The sequence below is a fragment of the Alosa pseudoharengus genome, unplaced genomic scaffold, assembly GCF_046254945.1.
Source record: "Alosa pseudoharengus isolate Yale_2024_CS ecotype anadromous, Long Island Sound unplaced genomic scaffold, YU_APseudo_1.1 YU_APseudo_1.1_scf_5, whole genome shotgun sequence".
In the NCBI taxonomy this organism is placed as follows: Eukaryota; Metazoa; Chordata; class Actinopteri; order Clupeiformes; family Clupeidae; genus Alosa; species Alosa pseudoharengus.
In genome coordinates this window covers 41,757,347-41,776,378 of record NW_027468837.1, presented here as the reverse complement: position 1 = coordinate 41,776,378, position 19,032 = coordinate 41,757,347, and the positions used below count along the sequence as shown (strand labels likewise).

The following is a 19,032-nucleotide window of genomic DNA, read 5'->3' as shown; positions in this document are numbered from 1 at the left end:
TCACTTGCCATAGCAAGGCACAGATCAGGAGTGAGGTGACGAGACAAGACAAGAGACAATGTTAGTATTTTTTTTCTTTTTGTTGTTTTTGTTAATGTTTTTTTGTTGTTGTTTTTTTCTTAGCTGACAAAGACACACACATCACAAGGACATAAACACACAAAAAGAACACATATATGTCCTAAATGGTCAGGGAAATAGATAGCAAATCAACAGTGTAAATCATTACTAATAAATGGCTGACATTTTTTTTTATGTAGCAGGCCTTTTGCTGTAGAGATAATGACTTCCTATCCCTATCCATACAGGGCCGGCATTCCCATCATCTTGTGATAGACTATGCATGACCTAATGTCTCCCCTGCCCCGTGTCACCACCTCTGCTCCTGCTGCGAGCAGCATGGCCAGATCTGCCTCGCGCTCGCGTCGAGTGGAGAGAATTTGCGCAGCTCGGACTAGGCCTACTGTCATTCTCATTGCGACTCCCCACACTGCCTCTACGTTCCCCCCTAACTGTCCTATGAGCACTTCGACCTCGTCTAACATACCCAGTGGCATTAGACAAAGGCTCCACCACGTTACTGTCGCCGCGATTGCGGAGAGGCACACGGTCAGAAGACAGCTAGCGCTACATGGACATTACCTCCAGCCTCGTTCGCCACATCACTAACACCCTGCTTACTTCCCGATGAACACTCCGACCCCGTGAAACATTGTTCCCACCACTGACATTGGGCAAACAATTCAATGTTTGTGCTTGGTGTAAGCTAAACTCTCACTTTGTCCAGCTGCATCATTGCAAGGCACAGGGGCGATTCTAGACCTAGAGCTTTGCTGGGGCACAGGCCCCCGACATAAAAAAAAAAAAAAATGAACTGTGCGCGCAATATGAAATAAATGTCTAGCCTGATTTGGACCATCACATATCTCCCCTAGGTCACAGACATCCTCCTCCATACTCTGAATAGTTTGACGTCTAGCCCCCATCATGTCCTCATCCGTTTCTTGCCTGTCTCTCCTCCTCCTCCTCCTCCTCCTCCTGCCTGGTACTGGACTGCCCAGCCTGTGCTCTTTCTCCCCTCTCTTCTCCCTCTCTTCGACCTTCTTCTCCTCCTCCTCCAGCACTCTCTCCCTCAATTGTTGTAGCAGCCACTATCCAGCAACATCCAAACACATAGGCATAAGTAGGCCTAGGCCTATACTCACTGCATGAATTTAATAGGCTTTCCTACTAACACAAGGGAAGCTTATTTTTAGTCAAAATTGAGATATACTTCCCTGTCAGGCAAGGGTCCTATGTATCCTGGCAATACTGCAGTTCTTTGTAGCTTAAATAGCCTATAAGCCTTCATAGAGACTTTTGCAAATGTAGCCTATAATAATCTACACAGATGGCTACTCTGATTCTGTGTATATTATTATAGGCTACATTTGCAAATGCAGCAAACTTAAAGCCATTAAACCATTGATCAAATCACAGCACTGGCTATTACCAGCATAAATGTTAATGTTACCGTTGGGTAAAATGATCATACCTCCCTCATCCTCCTCACTGTTCCTCTCCCTCTGCCTCTGTTCAGGAAGAATTTTCTGATGTCCATCTCTGAATAGTTTATCAGAAGGCTATGTTTAGTTTTACAGTAGGACAGCTTCACAAACAGTAGGCTATAGGCTACTTTTACAGGACTCTCTCTACAGTTTACGTATAAATAAATCCTTATTAATTGTCCGCATGTGTGCATGCAGCCTACGCATGGTGCGAGTGTGTGTGTGAGGGAGAGAGCACAAGCTGGTAAATTTAGGCTACAATGATGCTAAGCATAGAAAAACAGATGCTAGTTATGTGGGTAACACTCTCTAACAGCGATCAACTTGTCATTTTTTCTGTCAAACAAGTTGTGAATTTGTTGTAACATTAAACAGGGGACGACTTACTCTATGCTCAAAGTGATGTAACGAGCTTCAGCGGATTCCACAGTGTATGTGTGTGCAGTACAACGAAACACTCGGAAGAATCATGTGAACGATTTTCATTGGTTGTTGCGTTCAATCTTAGCCAGCTACAGAGGTGCTATTTCCGGATTGGCTATTATGGCCCCTTTCTTTATTCCTTGTTTTTTTTTTATTGGCTGGTAAGTGACAGGCTCGAGCCATGATTAAAGCAGGCACAGAGATGCGCTCATAAATGCCGTTTCCAGCGAGAGCAGCGCTAGAATTTTACTGGGGCACTGGAGACTTTTACTAAGGCACGTGCCCCAGTGAATAAGGTGTAGTGACGCCCCTGGCAAGGCAGACGCATCTAAAGCCTCACTAAACGAATCACCGTCATTTTCTGAAGGCAGATATTCCCCTTCAGAATCAGGGTCCGCGAATAGAAGACCCAACACTTAATTTCGGGTAAACGTTTTTGATGCCATTAGACGATAATCTAATGCAAATACTCGCTAACGTTGACAATATCGCTCTGATAAAGTAGCTCACACGCACACTAGCTCCGGTATTGCATACACTGATTCAATGCGCTGTAGCTCGAAAGTTTTGTTTAAAGCATGACCTTTTTTGGACTCGGGGATGACGTATGACATGTCTGCCATCTAGTGGAGTGGAGGTCGAACGAAATATGACACCCTATTTGACTAAATCGGCCGTTTTATTCAGTACCGCATCTTGTCGAGTAAACTCGACCGTGGCGCCTATTAATGTAACTTGGCTACTGGTCCGGTTGGATGATGCTCTAGATGTCAGCTGCTGCAGCTGTGTGTGTATGTGTGTGTGTGTGTGTGTCTCGTTAGCATAGGAGGCTAATGCTGTGTGTAGGTGGCTTTAACCTGATCAGGAGGAAATGTCAGGGCAGCTCCCTGTAGCAGTGTTAGCTTCAGATTAGATTTGTCAAATGAGCCAATCTGGACAAGCCCCTCACACACACACACACAGAGACAGATGTGATCTGCAACCAATCACGACTGAGCTCAGCAGAGACAGATGTGATCTGTAACCAATCACGACTGAGCGCAGCAGAGACAGATGTGATCTGCAACCAATCAGGACTGAGCTCAGCGTACTCATCATTCACATGTTTCATACGGTGTATCGATATCAGCGAATGTATCAGCTGGTATTGAGACATCAAATAGGCTAATTTATATTCTTAATTCCTACAGTGAATAAAAAATACTAAGATATATTGGTGATGACTTACTGCTTAGTGCAAACTGAAAGGGCTGAAAAAGGTGACACATTTGCAAAGTAAACACCTGTCGGGGAGTCTGGGGGCATCACCCCCAAAAGAACATTTTGGGATTTTGACATGTGAATAAAGCGTTCTGGTGAGAGCTCTGAGAAGAACATAAAGGGGAACCCAATGAAAACATTAAATTGCTTTTTTCAATTGAGCTTTTTACAAGAGAATTTTGTACATGGAACTTAACTATATTTCACTGTATTATCAATAGCTGTAGCTTCATTGCTTCTAGGCATAGTTCCAATTGCAGATGGCTTGCCATATCTGATGTTTAAGTCAAGTCACTTTATATAGCCATTAAAGGGTAAAACGGCTTGCCATATCTGATGTTTAAGTCAAGTCACTTTATATAGCCATTAAGGGTTAAAACGGCTTGCCATATCTGATGTGGGCCCATAGGCGTGCATACATAGACACTAGGTGGTGCTAAAGCACTAGGAAGTTTGCCCTTTATCAACGAAAATGCCCTTTTGAAACTTGTTTTTTTTTCTTTTTTTATTATTAATATTATTAAGATTTTACTGAGGTCGGTTTTGAAATGATCTTTTGAAAACCTGAGCCATTAAAAACGACTGAAACAATGTCACGAAATGAGCCACCTCCTTGCGCACGCACACCCGACCTATGTCTCTTCCTTTGTCACGTGAACTCGCGCGATCGCGCGCAGGGCACGTAAGCGTCTTCAGATAGCAGGCATGGTCGCTGACAGGCTGCTTCTCCCGTGCCCCATCAGCCAGGTAACAAACAGGCTGGTTCTCCCGTGCCCCATCAGCCAGATCAAGCAAAATCTTACAGTTTGCCCTCTAAGCCCAACATGTAATAATTTTGTTGTGCAGTAAAATGTCTCATTCAGCACCAAACAAGCATTTTTGCCGACTGGTCACCTGATAAACTAGTTAGATGAAGCTAGATAAAGTTTTACGCTGTAGCCCAAATCAATGACAGATAACGTGACGACCACATACAAATAATTTCGGTAGATTTTGCAAATGTATGTGTTAAAGAACGTTTTCTGTTGTATATGTTTTGTTAGGCAACAATTCATTTGTGACAGAAGAAACGGGAAGTTCCCCATTACTGCCCATCTGCATTCATGTAATGTCAGTCAGTAGCCCACTATAACTCCTCCTATAACTACTGTTTGGTCTCTTTATTGTCTTACAGATCAAGTAAAATCGTACAGTTTGCCCTCTAAGCCCAACGTGTAATCATTTTACTGTGCAGTAAAATGTCTCATACAGCATCAAACAACTAAGCATTTACGCTGTAGCCCAAGTCATTGACAGATAATGTGAGGACGACCACATAGGCTACAAATAATTTCGGTAGAGTTTGCAATTGCAAATCTATGTGTTAAGACGAACGTTTTCTGTTGTATAGGTTTTGTTAGGCAACATAAATTAACACATTTTGGTCTCTTTAATGTCTTAATTGTATATTGATTTACTAATTGCAGCACAAGTCAAATTTCATTCAACATGTGCGTGTAATTTTTTTTTTTATAATTAAGTATTTCACGTGCGCTAAAAAGTGCCCCCTCCCCCCCTCCTGAGCACCTGCCCCCCAAAATGTCTGTGCACGCCACTGTGTGGGCCGGTGACCTCCGGGAATTTTTTTAATTAAAAAAAAAAAGAAGTTATTTAGACTAGGCCTATGCGGCCCATCATGTAGGCATAGGCCTAGCCTATAAATGCAGTTGCATCCATTTGGCTTGGGGGGTGACAGGTCAATCATTTTGGCCTCTTCATGACAGATTCAGTGTGTGTTACGATCGCGCCCCCCTGCCCCACCCCTCAAGTGGATTTGTCCAAGCAGCCGCTAGGTTTGTGGGGAAATGTAGCCTACGAGTGCATGGTAGCCTAGTAGGTGCCCTTCGCTGGCTGGTGTTCACATCATCACAGTTTAACCGTAAACAGCAACCAGAGGTCTAGTTTTAATCCATAATATATTGTTTTTATAGACGTTAGTTGCACGCGCTACCAAGAGCTTCCATTTACTGCACCATGTAGGCTAGTGCGGTCACTTTTTCGCACAACTTGGTGGAAAAGTGTAGCACAGGTTAAAGAAAATCCATTCATTTTTGGAGCTGATCCTACTCAAAAGGAACTTCAAAGTATTTCCCATATAGTAGACATAGCCTTTTAGCTCACAACGACAGTGAAAGTGAAACTTGGAAAGTGGAAGTCTCCACCGAGTGTTACATTAAATGCACAATCAATCACGATTCGCGAGTCGATGCAGGTAAAAAGTAGGCCATCAACTGGTAGGTTAGTAACGAAGGTAGCCTAATTTTGCAAAATGTGATGATGGCACACAAACTTGGGCAAAAACATTTAGTAGGCTATACACTTGTGGTGATAGCCTACAGTTAATGTGAATTGCGGACTATAACCAAAGTAAAGGAGATTTGCACCAAATTAAGGCTGTGGTTGTGTTTACAACATGTTGGCATAAAACGTAATTTCTGTCAACTATGACGATGTCCATGTTCAGTAGCCTATATTTTTTAGTCAAGCAGTGACGTGGTTTAATGCATGGGGTAACATGACGTGAGACAGACAGAATATGAGACTGTCTTGCCTATCCCTGAATCCTGTCCTTCTCAAATCACTTTAAAATGGTGTGATTAGCAACCAGAATTTTTTAAAAATCCCGGAGAGACACCCCCGGGTTATTGTGATTATAGGCTATAGATCTACAATCTAAATGTTTAATGTTTGGGTTCAGTTTATGAAGTGTTGCTACAGCATAATAGGCCTACTGGGTGTTTGTTATTTATGGGGGGAATCAGGGGGGGATTTTTTTTTGGAGGGGGGGGGGGGGGGTGGTCGTCGGTCTAGTGGTGGGCCGGTCCAGAAGAAAATTGCCAAGGCCGAATTTTGTTCCCAGTCCGACCCTGGGTGTGTCCTTATTAGAGTAAAATGAGGTGTGTCCTGATGTGTGTCCTCATTACCATGTGAGTGACCTGAAGACTGTCCTTGTGGACTTTGAAGGCTCTGGAAGAGTTAAGGAGCTGAAAGTAGGTTATCATTAGTGTGTCCACGGCTGCAGCGTGACGCGTGTTTACAGTCGGATGGCCTGAGGTGGGTTCTCTCATTAGAGGAGTGGAGCAGAGGCTTCTCCACACAGTGTCTCTCGTCTGGTCATGAGTCAGAGTTCGTGATCACGGGCTGTTTGTGCTCAGGTGGAGGGAGGTCGTGGCAGTGGACCGAATTAAACACACTTGTGCACACACACTCCTGAGCAAACTTCTTCACACACTGCTGCACACGGCACACACATAAACACATAAGGGTGTTTAAATGACATATATGGATAAATAAAAGAGAATTAAAAAGGAAAATATATAAAAAGCATAAAAAGAAGTAAGACAGATATTAAATAAATAAAGATTAATTAAAATGACAATAAAATAAAATGTGAAGATTAGTTTTTCTCAGTCGCTTTGGTGCTTTTTTCAGATCAGAATGAAAATTCCCATAACTATTAGTTCAACCTCCACAACATTTAGTCATTTGTGCACATCATAGTAGCAATTTCTCCTTCCTCTGAACAAATTGCAAATACTTTTGGACATGTATCAGTTGCTTTCATACAATTCTCTGCTGTTTTTTAACATTATCATTTGCTTATGTCATGTCAGTCAAAATGAACTATACTTATGAATGCTGAATAGTCGTTCCCAATAAAACTAATAGTCTTCATTTCATTGCTTGAGTCATTACATACAAAATTGTTGAACTAGTTATCAAATTCTGTCACAATGCTGTAGAATCGCAAAGAGCATACAGTAAAAATGTACGTATTCAGTGTCTTGTACTCACTTACTCACCTAACTACAGCAATGTGTAACTTTACTGTAGTTTTCAAATGGCTGTGCAAGTGCTGTATAGTGCTGTCTTGAGCATGTTCAGGTAGTGTCACCGAGTTCTGACCTTTTTTTGCATTGGAAAACACTGAGAGAACTGTCATAATGAAAACATGACAAAGCCATTTGACTATCTTGTTCATAAACGATGGTGTCAAGACTTCTCATTTTGATGACACTGACAGTTTCATTGACATGAATACCTGCTTTTGAGGAATGGACTATCCATTTTGAGCAAGTGACATGCTTTTGCAGGTCATCCACTAGGTTTTGCAGTTTGCACTAATTGTTTTGAGAAATGCACTAACTGCTGTGCAAATGTTAATAGTGATGTGAGAAAAGCACCAAAGCGACTGAGAACAACAGTAATGTTAAAAAATAATAAAAACGGAACTTGACAACTAGGGGCAGCCTTACTGTATATTGAGCTAAAAGAGACAGAAAAGAGATGGAAATCTGATTTAAAATAGTGGAGCAGGACTTAATGTGTGGGGGAAGACTATTCCATAAAGGGGCAGGACTTAATGTGTGGGGGAAGACTATTCCATAAAGGAGCAGGACTTAATGTGTGGGGGAAGACTATTCCATAAAGGGGCAGGACTTAATGTGTGGGGGAAGACAATTCCATAAAGGGGCAGGACTTAATGTGTGAGGGAAGACTATATAAATGTATTTATTACACGGTTCTTCACAAGGCAAGTAGAACGCTCCATTGACTTCTAGCGGTCAATATTTCCGAGGAAAGGACCTGGAAAAAAAATTACCGCTGTCAATGGCAACGGAGTTTGTGCCTCTAATTCAGGTATTCACTACTCAAGGACTGGAACTTCATTCAAAAGTGAAAGCAGATGGTTAAACAGCTGTGTTCTAAAGAATGTTTGATTCAAGTTCAGCGTGTGTTGTTGCAAACTATTTGTTTCTCAGCAAATGCCACGATGAACGGTAACAAATAGGCTAGGCTAGTAGGCTAAAGTCATATTGTGGGGAGTTTATTATTTAGTTTTGGCAAGTAGCCGTGTAATAAGCGGGATAATGTATCCCTTACGTAACGTGTTGCAGCGCTGTATAGATTAATGTAACATGTTGCGCTGTATAAATGAATGTAACATGTTGCGCTATATAAATGTAATGTGTTGCGCTATATAAATGTAATGTGTTGCGCTATATAAATGTATCGCGTTGCGCTATATAAATTAACGTAACGTGTTGCGCTATATAAATTAATGTAAAGTGTTGCGCTATATAAATTAACGTAACGTGTTGCGCTGTTGTGCTATATAAATTAACGTAACGTGTTGTGCTATATAAATTAATGTAACGCGTTGCGCTATATAAATGAACGTAACGTGTTGCGCTATATAAATTAACGTAATGTGTTGCGCTATATAAATGAATGTAACGTGTTGCGCTATATAAATTAATGTAACATGCTGCGTTATATAAATGAATGTAACTTGTTGCGCTATATCAATGTAGCGCGTTGCGCTATATAAATTAATGTAAAGTGTTGCGCTATATTATATAAATGAATGTAACGTGCTGCGCTATATAAATGAATGTAACATGTTGCACTATATAAATGTAACGCGTTCCGCTATATAAATGTAACGTGTTGCACTATGTAAATGTAACGTGTTGCACTATATAAATGTAACGTGTTGCACTATATAAATGTAACATGTTGCACTCTATAAATGTAACATGTTGCACTATATAAATTAATGTAACGTTTTGTTGTTTCCTGGCAGTGGTTGCTATTTTGCTCAGAGTACACTTTTGTGTTTCTGTTGCATGTTTGGTGCATTTCTCGAATCATCATTAATATTTGCACAACAGTAATTATAATTAATCATCATTAATATTTGCACAACAGTAAGTGCATGAATCATCATTAATATTAGTAAGTGCATGTGTTGGAACAATGTGTGCAAACTATGCAGTAGATCACCCGCAAAAGCATGTAAGTTGCTCAAAATTCGTAGCTTATGTTTCAAAAGCATATATTCATGCCAATCAATATGTCAGTGCCATCAGAAAGGAAATTCCTGTGCCGCTCTTACAATAAGAACAAGATAGGCATAGCTGAGTTGTCAACAGCTCACACTGTCAGCATTTTCTCATGGAAATATACAAGTAAATATACAAATATAAAATTTTTAAAACACTAAGAAGGCTCGACACAACATGAAACTTTGATCGAAGTATCATCAGTGTCTACACATGAACTCGAGCATTGAGAACATTGTTCGTGTACACATAGTGTGTAGAGACACTGATAATACTTTGATCAAAGTTTCATGTTGTGTCGAGCCTTCTTAGTGTTTTACAAATAGCGATTTTGACGCAATCATGTATCAAAATAGTAGTGCCCCTACGATTCCCATACAAAAGGCCATTTCACCCGAAAACGACAACACGGACGAGCTTAAAAGTGGCGCTTCGGACGTAATTATGCTTTTAAATGAAAGTTTGACTCGAGTACATTCACAAAAACACGCTAGGATGCACTTTGGCGAAAGTTACGCTTTAAGGTCCAAATAAAAGCATTAAAATGTGTGTGTGTGTGTCTGTTTGCCTGTGTGTGCATCTGTAAGGGAAAAGGCTATTTCCAGATCTCTGTCGCTCGTCACTGTGTGTGTGTGTGTGTAGTGTCTGTGTGTGTATGTATGTGTGGTGTCTGTGTGTGTGTATGTATGTGTGGTGTCTGTGTCTGTGTGTATGTATGTGTGGTGTCTGTGTGTGTGTATGTGTGGTGTCTGTATGTATGTGTGGTGTCTGTGTGCGTGTGTGGTGTCTGTGTGTGCATCTGTAGGGGGAAAAGACCATTTCCAGACCTCTGTGACTTACTGTGTGTGTGCGTGTGTGAGTGGTGTGTGCGTGCATGCTATGTGTTTGCATGGTGCGTGTGGTGTGTGCATGGTATGTGTGTGTGTGTGGTGTGTGTGTGAGCATGGTATGTGTGTGTGCATGGTATGTGTGTGTGTGTGAGCATGGTATGTGTGTGTGTGTGAGAGTGGTGTGTGTGTGAGCATGGTATGTGTGTGTGTGCATGATACTGTATGTGTGAGTGTATTTCTAGACCTCTGTCAAGTTATTTCAGTCTGCTGTTTTTCATTTGGTTTCATCCTGGTGTCAGATCTGCAACCTATACCATGCATGCACACACACACACACACACACTAATTAACAACCCCTAAGATTACCATGGCAACAGACCTAATAGCCCCAGCTTGTTAAGACTAGCCATTGCACCAGCAATGCGATTGTCTGTCGAATCATTAAGGCAGAAACAGCAGCACTCCCTCCTCTATTCTCTCTCTCCTCCTCTCCTCCTCTATTCTCCCTCTCATCCCTCTCCTCTCCCTCTCCTCCTCTATTCTCCCTCTCTCCTCTATTCTCCCTCTCTCCTCCTCTATTCTCCCTCTCTCCACCCTCCCTCTCTCCTCTATTCTCTCTCCTCCTCTATTCTCCCTCTCTCCTCTCCTCCTCTATTCTCCCTCTCTCCTCCCTCCCTCTCTCCTCCTCTATTCTCCCCCTCTCTCCACCTCTATTCTCTCTCCTCCTCTATTCTCCCTCTCTCCTCCTCTCCTCTCTCTCCTCTATTCTCTCTCCTCCTCTATTCTTCCTCTCTTCTCTCTCCTTGTCTATTCTCTCTCTCCTCCTCTCCCCCTCTCCTCCCTCTCTCCTGCTGTGTTGGAAGTGGAGATGAATGCCTTGATACCCTCAGAGTTAGTGTCAGCATTGATCGCTTCGTCACAAGTGCAGGGAGAACACTGTGTAAAGCTGAGCACTCAGATCCACTCACACATACACACACACACTCAACCACAACCAATCATAACCTCATCTGTGCATCTGCTGAGCTGGCCCTGATTGGTCCATACCCTCATCTGTGCATCTGTTGAGCTGGCCCTGATTGACCCATACCCTCATCTGTGCATCTGTTGAGCTGGCCCTGATTGGTCATAAACCCTTAGGCTGCTCACTTTAGTCATCTCTATCTCTCCATATGCATCTTTGCTTTCTTCCTTTACATTTTCACTATCAACACCCCCTCTCGTACCTGTCTCTTCATCTCTTCCTCTCGTACCTGTCTCTCTCTTCCTCTCGTACCTGTCTCTCTCTTCCTCTCGTACTTCTCTCTTCATCTCTTCCTCTCGTACCTCTCTCTCTCTCGTACCTCTCTCTTCATCTCTTCCTCTCGTACCTCTCTCTCTCTCTTCCTCTCGTACCTGTCTCTTCATCTCTTCCTCTCGTACCTGTCTCTCTCTTCCTCTCGTACCTGTCTCTCTCTTCCTCTCGTACTTCTCTCTTCATCTCTTCCTCTCGTACCTCTCTCTCTCTCGTACCTCTCTCTTCATCTCTTCCTCTCGTACCTCTCTCTCTCTCTTCCTCTCGTACCTGTCTCTTCATCTCTTCCTCTCGTACCTCTCTCTCTTCCTCTCCAAATTTCCTTCACATTTGGTTTCCCATGCCTTTCTCACCCTCCCACCCTTCCTCTCACCCCTCTTCACCTCTTTTGTCCATCTCTCCCTCCGTCTCTCCCCCAGTTGAAAGGGTGCTGCTCGGTGGGTGTGCTAGGGGTCCTGTGTGTGTGTGCATGGCATGTGTGTGTGTGCTAGGGGTCCTGTGTGTGTGTGCATGGCATGTGTGGGTGTGCTAGGGGTCCTGTGTGTGTGTGCATGGCATGTGTGTGTGTGCTAGGGGTCCTGTGTGTGTGTGCATGGCATGTGTGGGTGTGCTAGGGGTCCTGTGTGTGTGTGCATGGCATGTGTGTGTGTGCTAGGGGTCATGTGTGTGTGTGCTAGGGGTCCTGTGTGTGTGTGCTAGGGGTCCTGGTGTGCTTGCCGGAGGTTGAAAGGCTGCTGCTCTGTGGGTGAGTTTGTGGACGCAGCGTGTGAAGTGGAGGTCGCACCACCTGGTTGACCTTTGCTGTTGGCAGGGCAGGTGGCTGAGGGACCCCAGGGGGCGGCAGCGCCATCCCATTCATCTGGGATTACTGCCTGTGGCGCCCTAGCCACACCTCTTCCTGTCCCAGCAGGAAGTGAGCCTCCCTCTGGCCACCACTCCTGGTCTGATGGTGATCTGCCCTGTGTGTTTACCGGAGCCCCCCACCCCCCACACACGCACGCACGCATGCACACACACGCACGTATGCACGCACACACATCTGATGGTGATCTGCCCTGTGTGTCTACCAGAGCCACACACACACTCACACATATGTCTGATGGTGATCTGCCCTGTGTGTTTACCGGAGCCCCCCACCCCCCACACACACACACGCACGCACGTATGCACACATACACATCTGATGGTGATCTGCCCTGTGTGTCTACCAGAGCCACACACAGCCACACACACATATGTCTGACGGTGATCTGCCTTCTGTGTCTGAGTCACAACACACACACACACACACACTGTTTAATGGAAATTTGAACTTTTCATGAGTCTGTCTGTTGTTGCCCTTTATGCCTTAAGTTCTCTCCTGTCTGGATCCTGGAGTCTACAGACACAGAGGCTGATTAGATCAGTGTTTTTCAACCTTTTTTGTGCCATGGCACACTTTTGACACTTAAAATGTCCCACGGCACACTAACATCCTGCGTGAAGAAAAAATAAACATACCATAGCCTAAAATTTCAAATAATACACAGATATGGCCTTTTTATGGCTTCTATGCAAGACCTGCTCAATAAAACAAGCGCCCTCTGTTTCATTTGTAGGTGACTATATCTAATTTAATTGTTGTTATGAACTGGATATGTGATGATTCTGTGAATACTGGATATGGGGCCCCCGTTGTACAATGCCTGCATACCACAAATAGTGCAATCATACAATCAATGAGAGCATGTGGTTATAAATTCTTTGATGCAACAGTTGCTTTTCTGGACTAGTGAGTGACATTTGGGTAATTTTCTGCGGCACACCTGATGATCTCTCACGGCACACTAGTGTGCCCCGGCACAGTGGTTGAAAAACACTGGATTAGATGATTACATGCATAACACCCAAACGTGGCATCATTTAAATGAAACATAAGCACAATCACATGTAGCATAGAGGGCAATAGTGTAAACACTATCACTTAGAGGGCAATAGTGTAAACACTATCACTTAGAGGGCAATAGTGTAAACACTATCACTTAGAGGGCAATAGTGTAAACACTATCACTTAGAGGGCAATAGTGTAAACACTATCACATAGAGGGCAATAGTGTAAACACTATCACTTAGAGGGCAATAATGTAAACACAATCACATACAGTAGAGGGCAATAGTGTAAACACTATCACTTAGAGGGCAATAGTGTAAACACTATCACATAGAGGGCAATAGTGTAAACACTATCACATAGAGGGCAATAATGTAAACACTATCACTTAGAGGGCAATAGTGTAAACACTATCACTTAGAGGGCAATAGTGTAAACACTATCACTTAGAGGGCAATAGTGTAAACACTATCACATAGAGGGCAATAGTGTAAACACTATCACTTAGAGGGCAATAATGTAAACACAATCACATACAGTAGAGGGCAATAATGTAAACACTATCACTTAGAGGGCAATAGTGTAAACACTATCACTTAGAGGGCAATAGTGTAAACACTATCACTTAGAGGGCAATAATGTAAACACTATCACTTAGAGGGCAATAATGTAAACACAATCACATACAGTAGAGGGCAATAATGTAAACACTATCACTTAGAGGGCAATAGTGTAAACACTATCACTTAGAGGGCAATAGTGTAAACACTATCACTTAGAGGGCAATAGTGTAAACACTATCACTTAGAGGGCAATAATGTAAACACTATCACTTAGAGGGCAATAATGTAAACACAATCACATACAGTAGAGGGCAATAATGTAAACACAATCACATAGAGGGCAATAATGTAAACACTATCACTTAAAGGGCAATAATGTAAACACAATCACATACAGTAGAGGGCAATAATGTAAACACAATCACATAGAGGGCAATAATGTAAACACAATCACATAGAGGGCAATAATGTAAACACAAGAGAACATGAGAGTGCACAGTGCTGAATAGTAATGCAGAACTCATCAATCTGATCTGTGTGTGTGTAATGTATGTGTGTGTGTGTGTGTGAAATGTGAGAGTACACAGCAGTGGGTAGTAATGCAGTTCTCATCAACCTGACCTTTGTGTGTGTGTGTGTGTGTGTGTGATTTCCGTGTCTGATTCATCTGGCCACTGGCAAAAGGAGAGAGAACAGGAGAAAGGATTAAACTAGAAGAGACACAGAGAGGAGAGGTTTTAACCAGGTCGCAGAATCCTCACAACTCACAATACACATACACGCACACACACACAGAGGAGAGGTTTTAACCAGGTCGCAGAGTCTTCACAACTCACAATACAAATACACGCACACACACAGAGAGGAGAGGTTTTAACCAGGTCGCTGAGTCCTCACAACTCACAATACACATACACGCACACACAGAAGAGGTTTTAACCAGATCGCACACACACACATACACACACACACAAAGGAGAGGAGAGGTTTTAACCAGGTTGCAGAATCCTCACAACTCACAATGGACATACACACACACACGTACACACACACACAGAGACTCTATGTGGAACAGATATACAGTACAAATGCCAAATGTAATATTCTCAGAGCTTTGTCAGAGTAACAGTGCATGTGCTGAAATAAGATATGAATTAGTGCTGACTGTGTGTGTGTGTGTGTGTATGGAATCAGCTGATTCATGAGCATGAAGACTTGCAGGATATTTTCAACATCTTGTGTTTATATTTTTATACAGTGACTGTGTGTGGGTATATATATATATATATATATATATATATATATGGGCAAGATAGATACACACACACACACAGATATAAACAAGCACCCACACACACACACACACAGCAGCCCCTGGCAGGGGGGTTAACCTTTCTGTGGCAGTCCTGATTCACTCTGATGTCATGGTAACAGGCAGTGGCATTTGGTGACCCTGTGGTTGGGTGCGGGTTGCCGCGGGCACCGGAGCATGCTTGGCATCCCGGCTGACGGAGACGCAGAGTGACACTTAGATTCTGTGCCACTCCACCCCCTCCTCAGCGCGCATCCATCTCCATTTAGACATGGCAGCAGGCGCCCACATGACCTGCAGCGTGGGCATCACCCTGGCACTGCCATGCCATCTCCCCGGCACTCACTCCCGTCAGATCCACACGCCTCTCCGTCACTCTGATCCAGCATGGCACATCTGCACCCTCAACGCTAACGCAACGCTAACACAACATCCTCAACGCTAACGCAACACTAACACAACATCCTCAACACAATAGCATGGCACATCTGCACCCTCGATGCTAACGCAACACTAACACAACATGCTCAACGCTAACGTAACACTAACACCCTCAACATTAACGCAACACTAACACAACATCCCCAACACTAACACAACATCCCCAACGCTAACGCAACACTAACGCAACACTAACACAACATCCTCAACACAATAGCATGGCACATCTGCACCCTCAACGCTAACGCAACACTAACACAACATCCCCAATGCTAACGCAACACTAACACAACATCCCCAACGCTAACGCAACAATAACGCAACACTAACACAACAACCCCAACGCTAACGCAACACTAACACAACATGCTCAATGGCAATACAATAGTCTGGTACATGAACGCTAACATCCTCAAAGCTAATTTTGCAACACCAACACAACATCCTGAACGCTAACTTCACACCAACACAACATCCTCAATACCAGTGTAACATCACATTGCGCTAATGCAACATCCTCAATGCTAACTTGACACTATCACAACATCAATCACCAGTATAATATTGACACAACATTCTCAGCACCAATTCAACTCTAAAACAATGTTCTCAACACTATACAATACTAATACAACATTTAAACAACATCCTAAACACCATAGTGCTCACCCTACACACTACAATATCACATCGGCACCCTTAAAGTGGAATTCAGGGATGTATTGATTTAGTCTTTAGGTACTTTCATACTTTCAAGGGAAAAGGGACATTTGTAAGTGATGCAAAGAAGTTGAAGTGGGTCAAGTGGATATCAGTCGCATTAAGTGAAATCGAGATAAACTGGAATATGTGTTTGATATTAGACTATTCCCATACGCCCCCTTACTTAGCTCACTGAATTGCTAAGCTAACTCTATTATTTAGCTCACTTTAGACTGAATGCATTCCATATGCCCCCTTGCTTAGCTAACTCTATACTGAATGCATTCCATATGCCCCCTTGCTTAGCTAACTCTATACTGAATGCATTCCATATGCCCCCTTGCTTAGCTAACTAACTCTATACTGAATGCATTCCATATGCTCCTTGCTTAGCTAACTCCATACGGAACATATTGTCATCATTGTGTCCCTAATAGAGCTCAGGTTGAAACATTCCCCTTTAAGACTAACACCAAATGTTCATCCTATGAGCATAACTTGGAGATGAAAGGTCTGTAGTATTTTCTTGCATATGCACCAAAACAATGATGTGTGAGAAAAGTATGTGTATTAGAGGCTTAGATGTGTTTCTGGATGAAAAATCTGACCAGACCCATTACAAAATACAACACACGGACACACACAGGTATGAGAGAGACAGAGAGAGAGAGACATAGAGAGACAGAGAGAAAGAGAGAGACACTCCCTTCCACACAGGTGAGTGATACAGAACTCCTTTCCATGCAGATGACCAGAGCACTGTAAACACACTTGACCAGATCACTACAAACACACTTGACCAGATCACTGTAAACACACTTGACCAGATCACTGCAAACACACTTGACCAGAGCACTACAAACACACTTGACCAGAGCACTACAAACACACTTGACCAGAGCACTGTAAACACACTTGACCAGATCACTGTAAACACACTTGACCAGAGCACTACAAACACACTTGACCAGATCACTGTAAACACACTTGACCAGAGATCCGTTCAGTCCAGCTGGACTTACAGCACACACACCAGAGTGTGTGAAAAACAACTCAACAAGTTGTAGTAACACACTCGAGGAATACACACTCAACAAGTAACACACTCGAGGAACACACACTCAACAAGCAACACACTGCAGGAACACACACTCAAGTTGTAGTAACACACTCCAGGAACACACACTCAAGTTGTAGTAACACACTCAAGACTCACACCAGTGGCACGTCACACCCAGTGGTTCGCCTGGAGTGTATTTCTCACTCACACACACACACACATCTTGCGGTGTTAGATTGTATCTCTCTCTCACACACTCACCCCTTGTGGCAGTACCTCTCTCACACACACACACACACACAGAGCCAGTGGTCGTGTGCTTACATGTACCTGCGTGGCCGAGGAACACACACACACACACACACACACACAGCGGTGGTGTGCTTACCTGCGTGGCCGCTGGTTGGCCTGTGTGTGGTGAGCAGCAGCAGGAACTCCTCGCACGTGTGTGTGTCCAGCAGTGGACTGTCATCCAGGCAGAGCTCCACGATCAGAGTGACCGCGCGCTCACAGAACTCGTCCGGCTCCGAGCGTGTGTGTGTGTGTGTGCCACCCTCGCCTTGCTCCGCGGTCGTCATCCTGCCACTCCGCTCCGGGACCACGCTACCTCACACTCGCCCGCATCCAGGACAGCCACCAGGGTGTGTGTGTGTGTGTGTGTGTGTGAGATCTATGACTGCAGAATCACAGCACATCAAAAATACATGCAACTAGTCTGCCCCTCCTCCTAGTTTTGTCTCTCACTGTTCTTTCATGTGAGAGTGAGTGTGTGTGTGTGTGAGAGAGAGTCTGTGTGTCTGTGTGTGTGAGAGAGAGAGTGTGTGTGTCTGTGTGCGTGGGAGGAGGCTTAATGAAGCAGTGGGACCCCTAAGGTGTTGTGGAGGCAGAAGTGGCATGCACAGCGTGAAGCGACAGACACTGGTTGCACTCCTGAGCTGCACACACACACACACACATCTACAGCTCCTGCAAACACACACACATCTACAGCTCCTGCACACACACACTCATCTACAGCTCCTGCACACACACAGACATCTACAGCTCCTGCACACACACAGACATCTACAGCTCCTGCACACACACACACACTCATCTACAGCTCCTGCACACAAACACACTTTGCCTCTGGCCACACACACTTCTTTTCTGTCTCCCTCTCTCCTGTCCTCTCTTCTCTCCTCTCTCTATCTCTCTCCTCTTTCTCCTCTCTCTATCTCTCTCCTCTATCTAGCTAGTTGGATGGCAGTAGGCTAAGTAAAATAGCAATGTTTCAAAGCTAAAGTTCATCAGAATCTTGGGATATTCCCCCTTGACAACGGGAAAGATAGAACTAACGACTGGCCTTTGGCCGTAGCAACCATCCATTTAGAACTAACGACTGGCCTTTGGCCCATTATCCCTTACATACCAGTATATGTATACACTGTATATTCCGCAATCCCTCTCTCTCTCTTTCCCCCTCTCTCCTCTATACACCCCTCTCCTCTCTCTATCCCTATCTCCTCTCTATCCCCCTCCCATTCCTTTCTCTCTCCTCTCTCTCTATCCCCCTCTCCTGTCTCAATTAAATCCAATTCAATGTTGCTTTATTAGCATGGCTGTAGGTACAGTTATGTGAAAGCCTAACAATACAACAGCATATTAACGTATAACACTGTACACATTATAACAACAGCATATTAACGTATAACACTGTACACATTATAACAACAGCATATTAACGTATAACACTGTACACATTATACCACTGCACTGCACAGTACAATAACACAACAGCATATTAATGTATAACACTGTACACATTATAACAACAGCAAATTAACGTATAACACTGTACACATT

The 19,032-nt window shown here is 43.6% G+C and overlaps 1 protein-coding gene across 1 annotated transcript in view; it reads right to left on the bottom strand.

Annotated features, from left to right (window-relative positions):
* Window positions 1–17,765, bottom strand: part of syt6b (synaptotagmin VIb) — a 74,479-nt gene extending 56,714 nt beyond the window's left edge. The window contains exon 1 of the mRNA XM_076269263.1: window positions 17,576–17,765. Within this exon, the coding sequence (XP_076125378.1) occupies window positions 17,576–17,765 (190 nt within the window). The remainder of the gene's footprint in view (window positions 1–17,575) is intronic.
* Window positions 17,766–19,032: the final 1,267 nt, after the last annotated feature.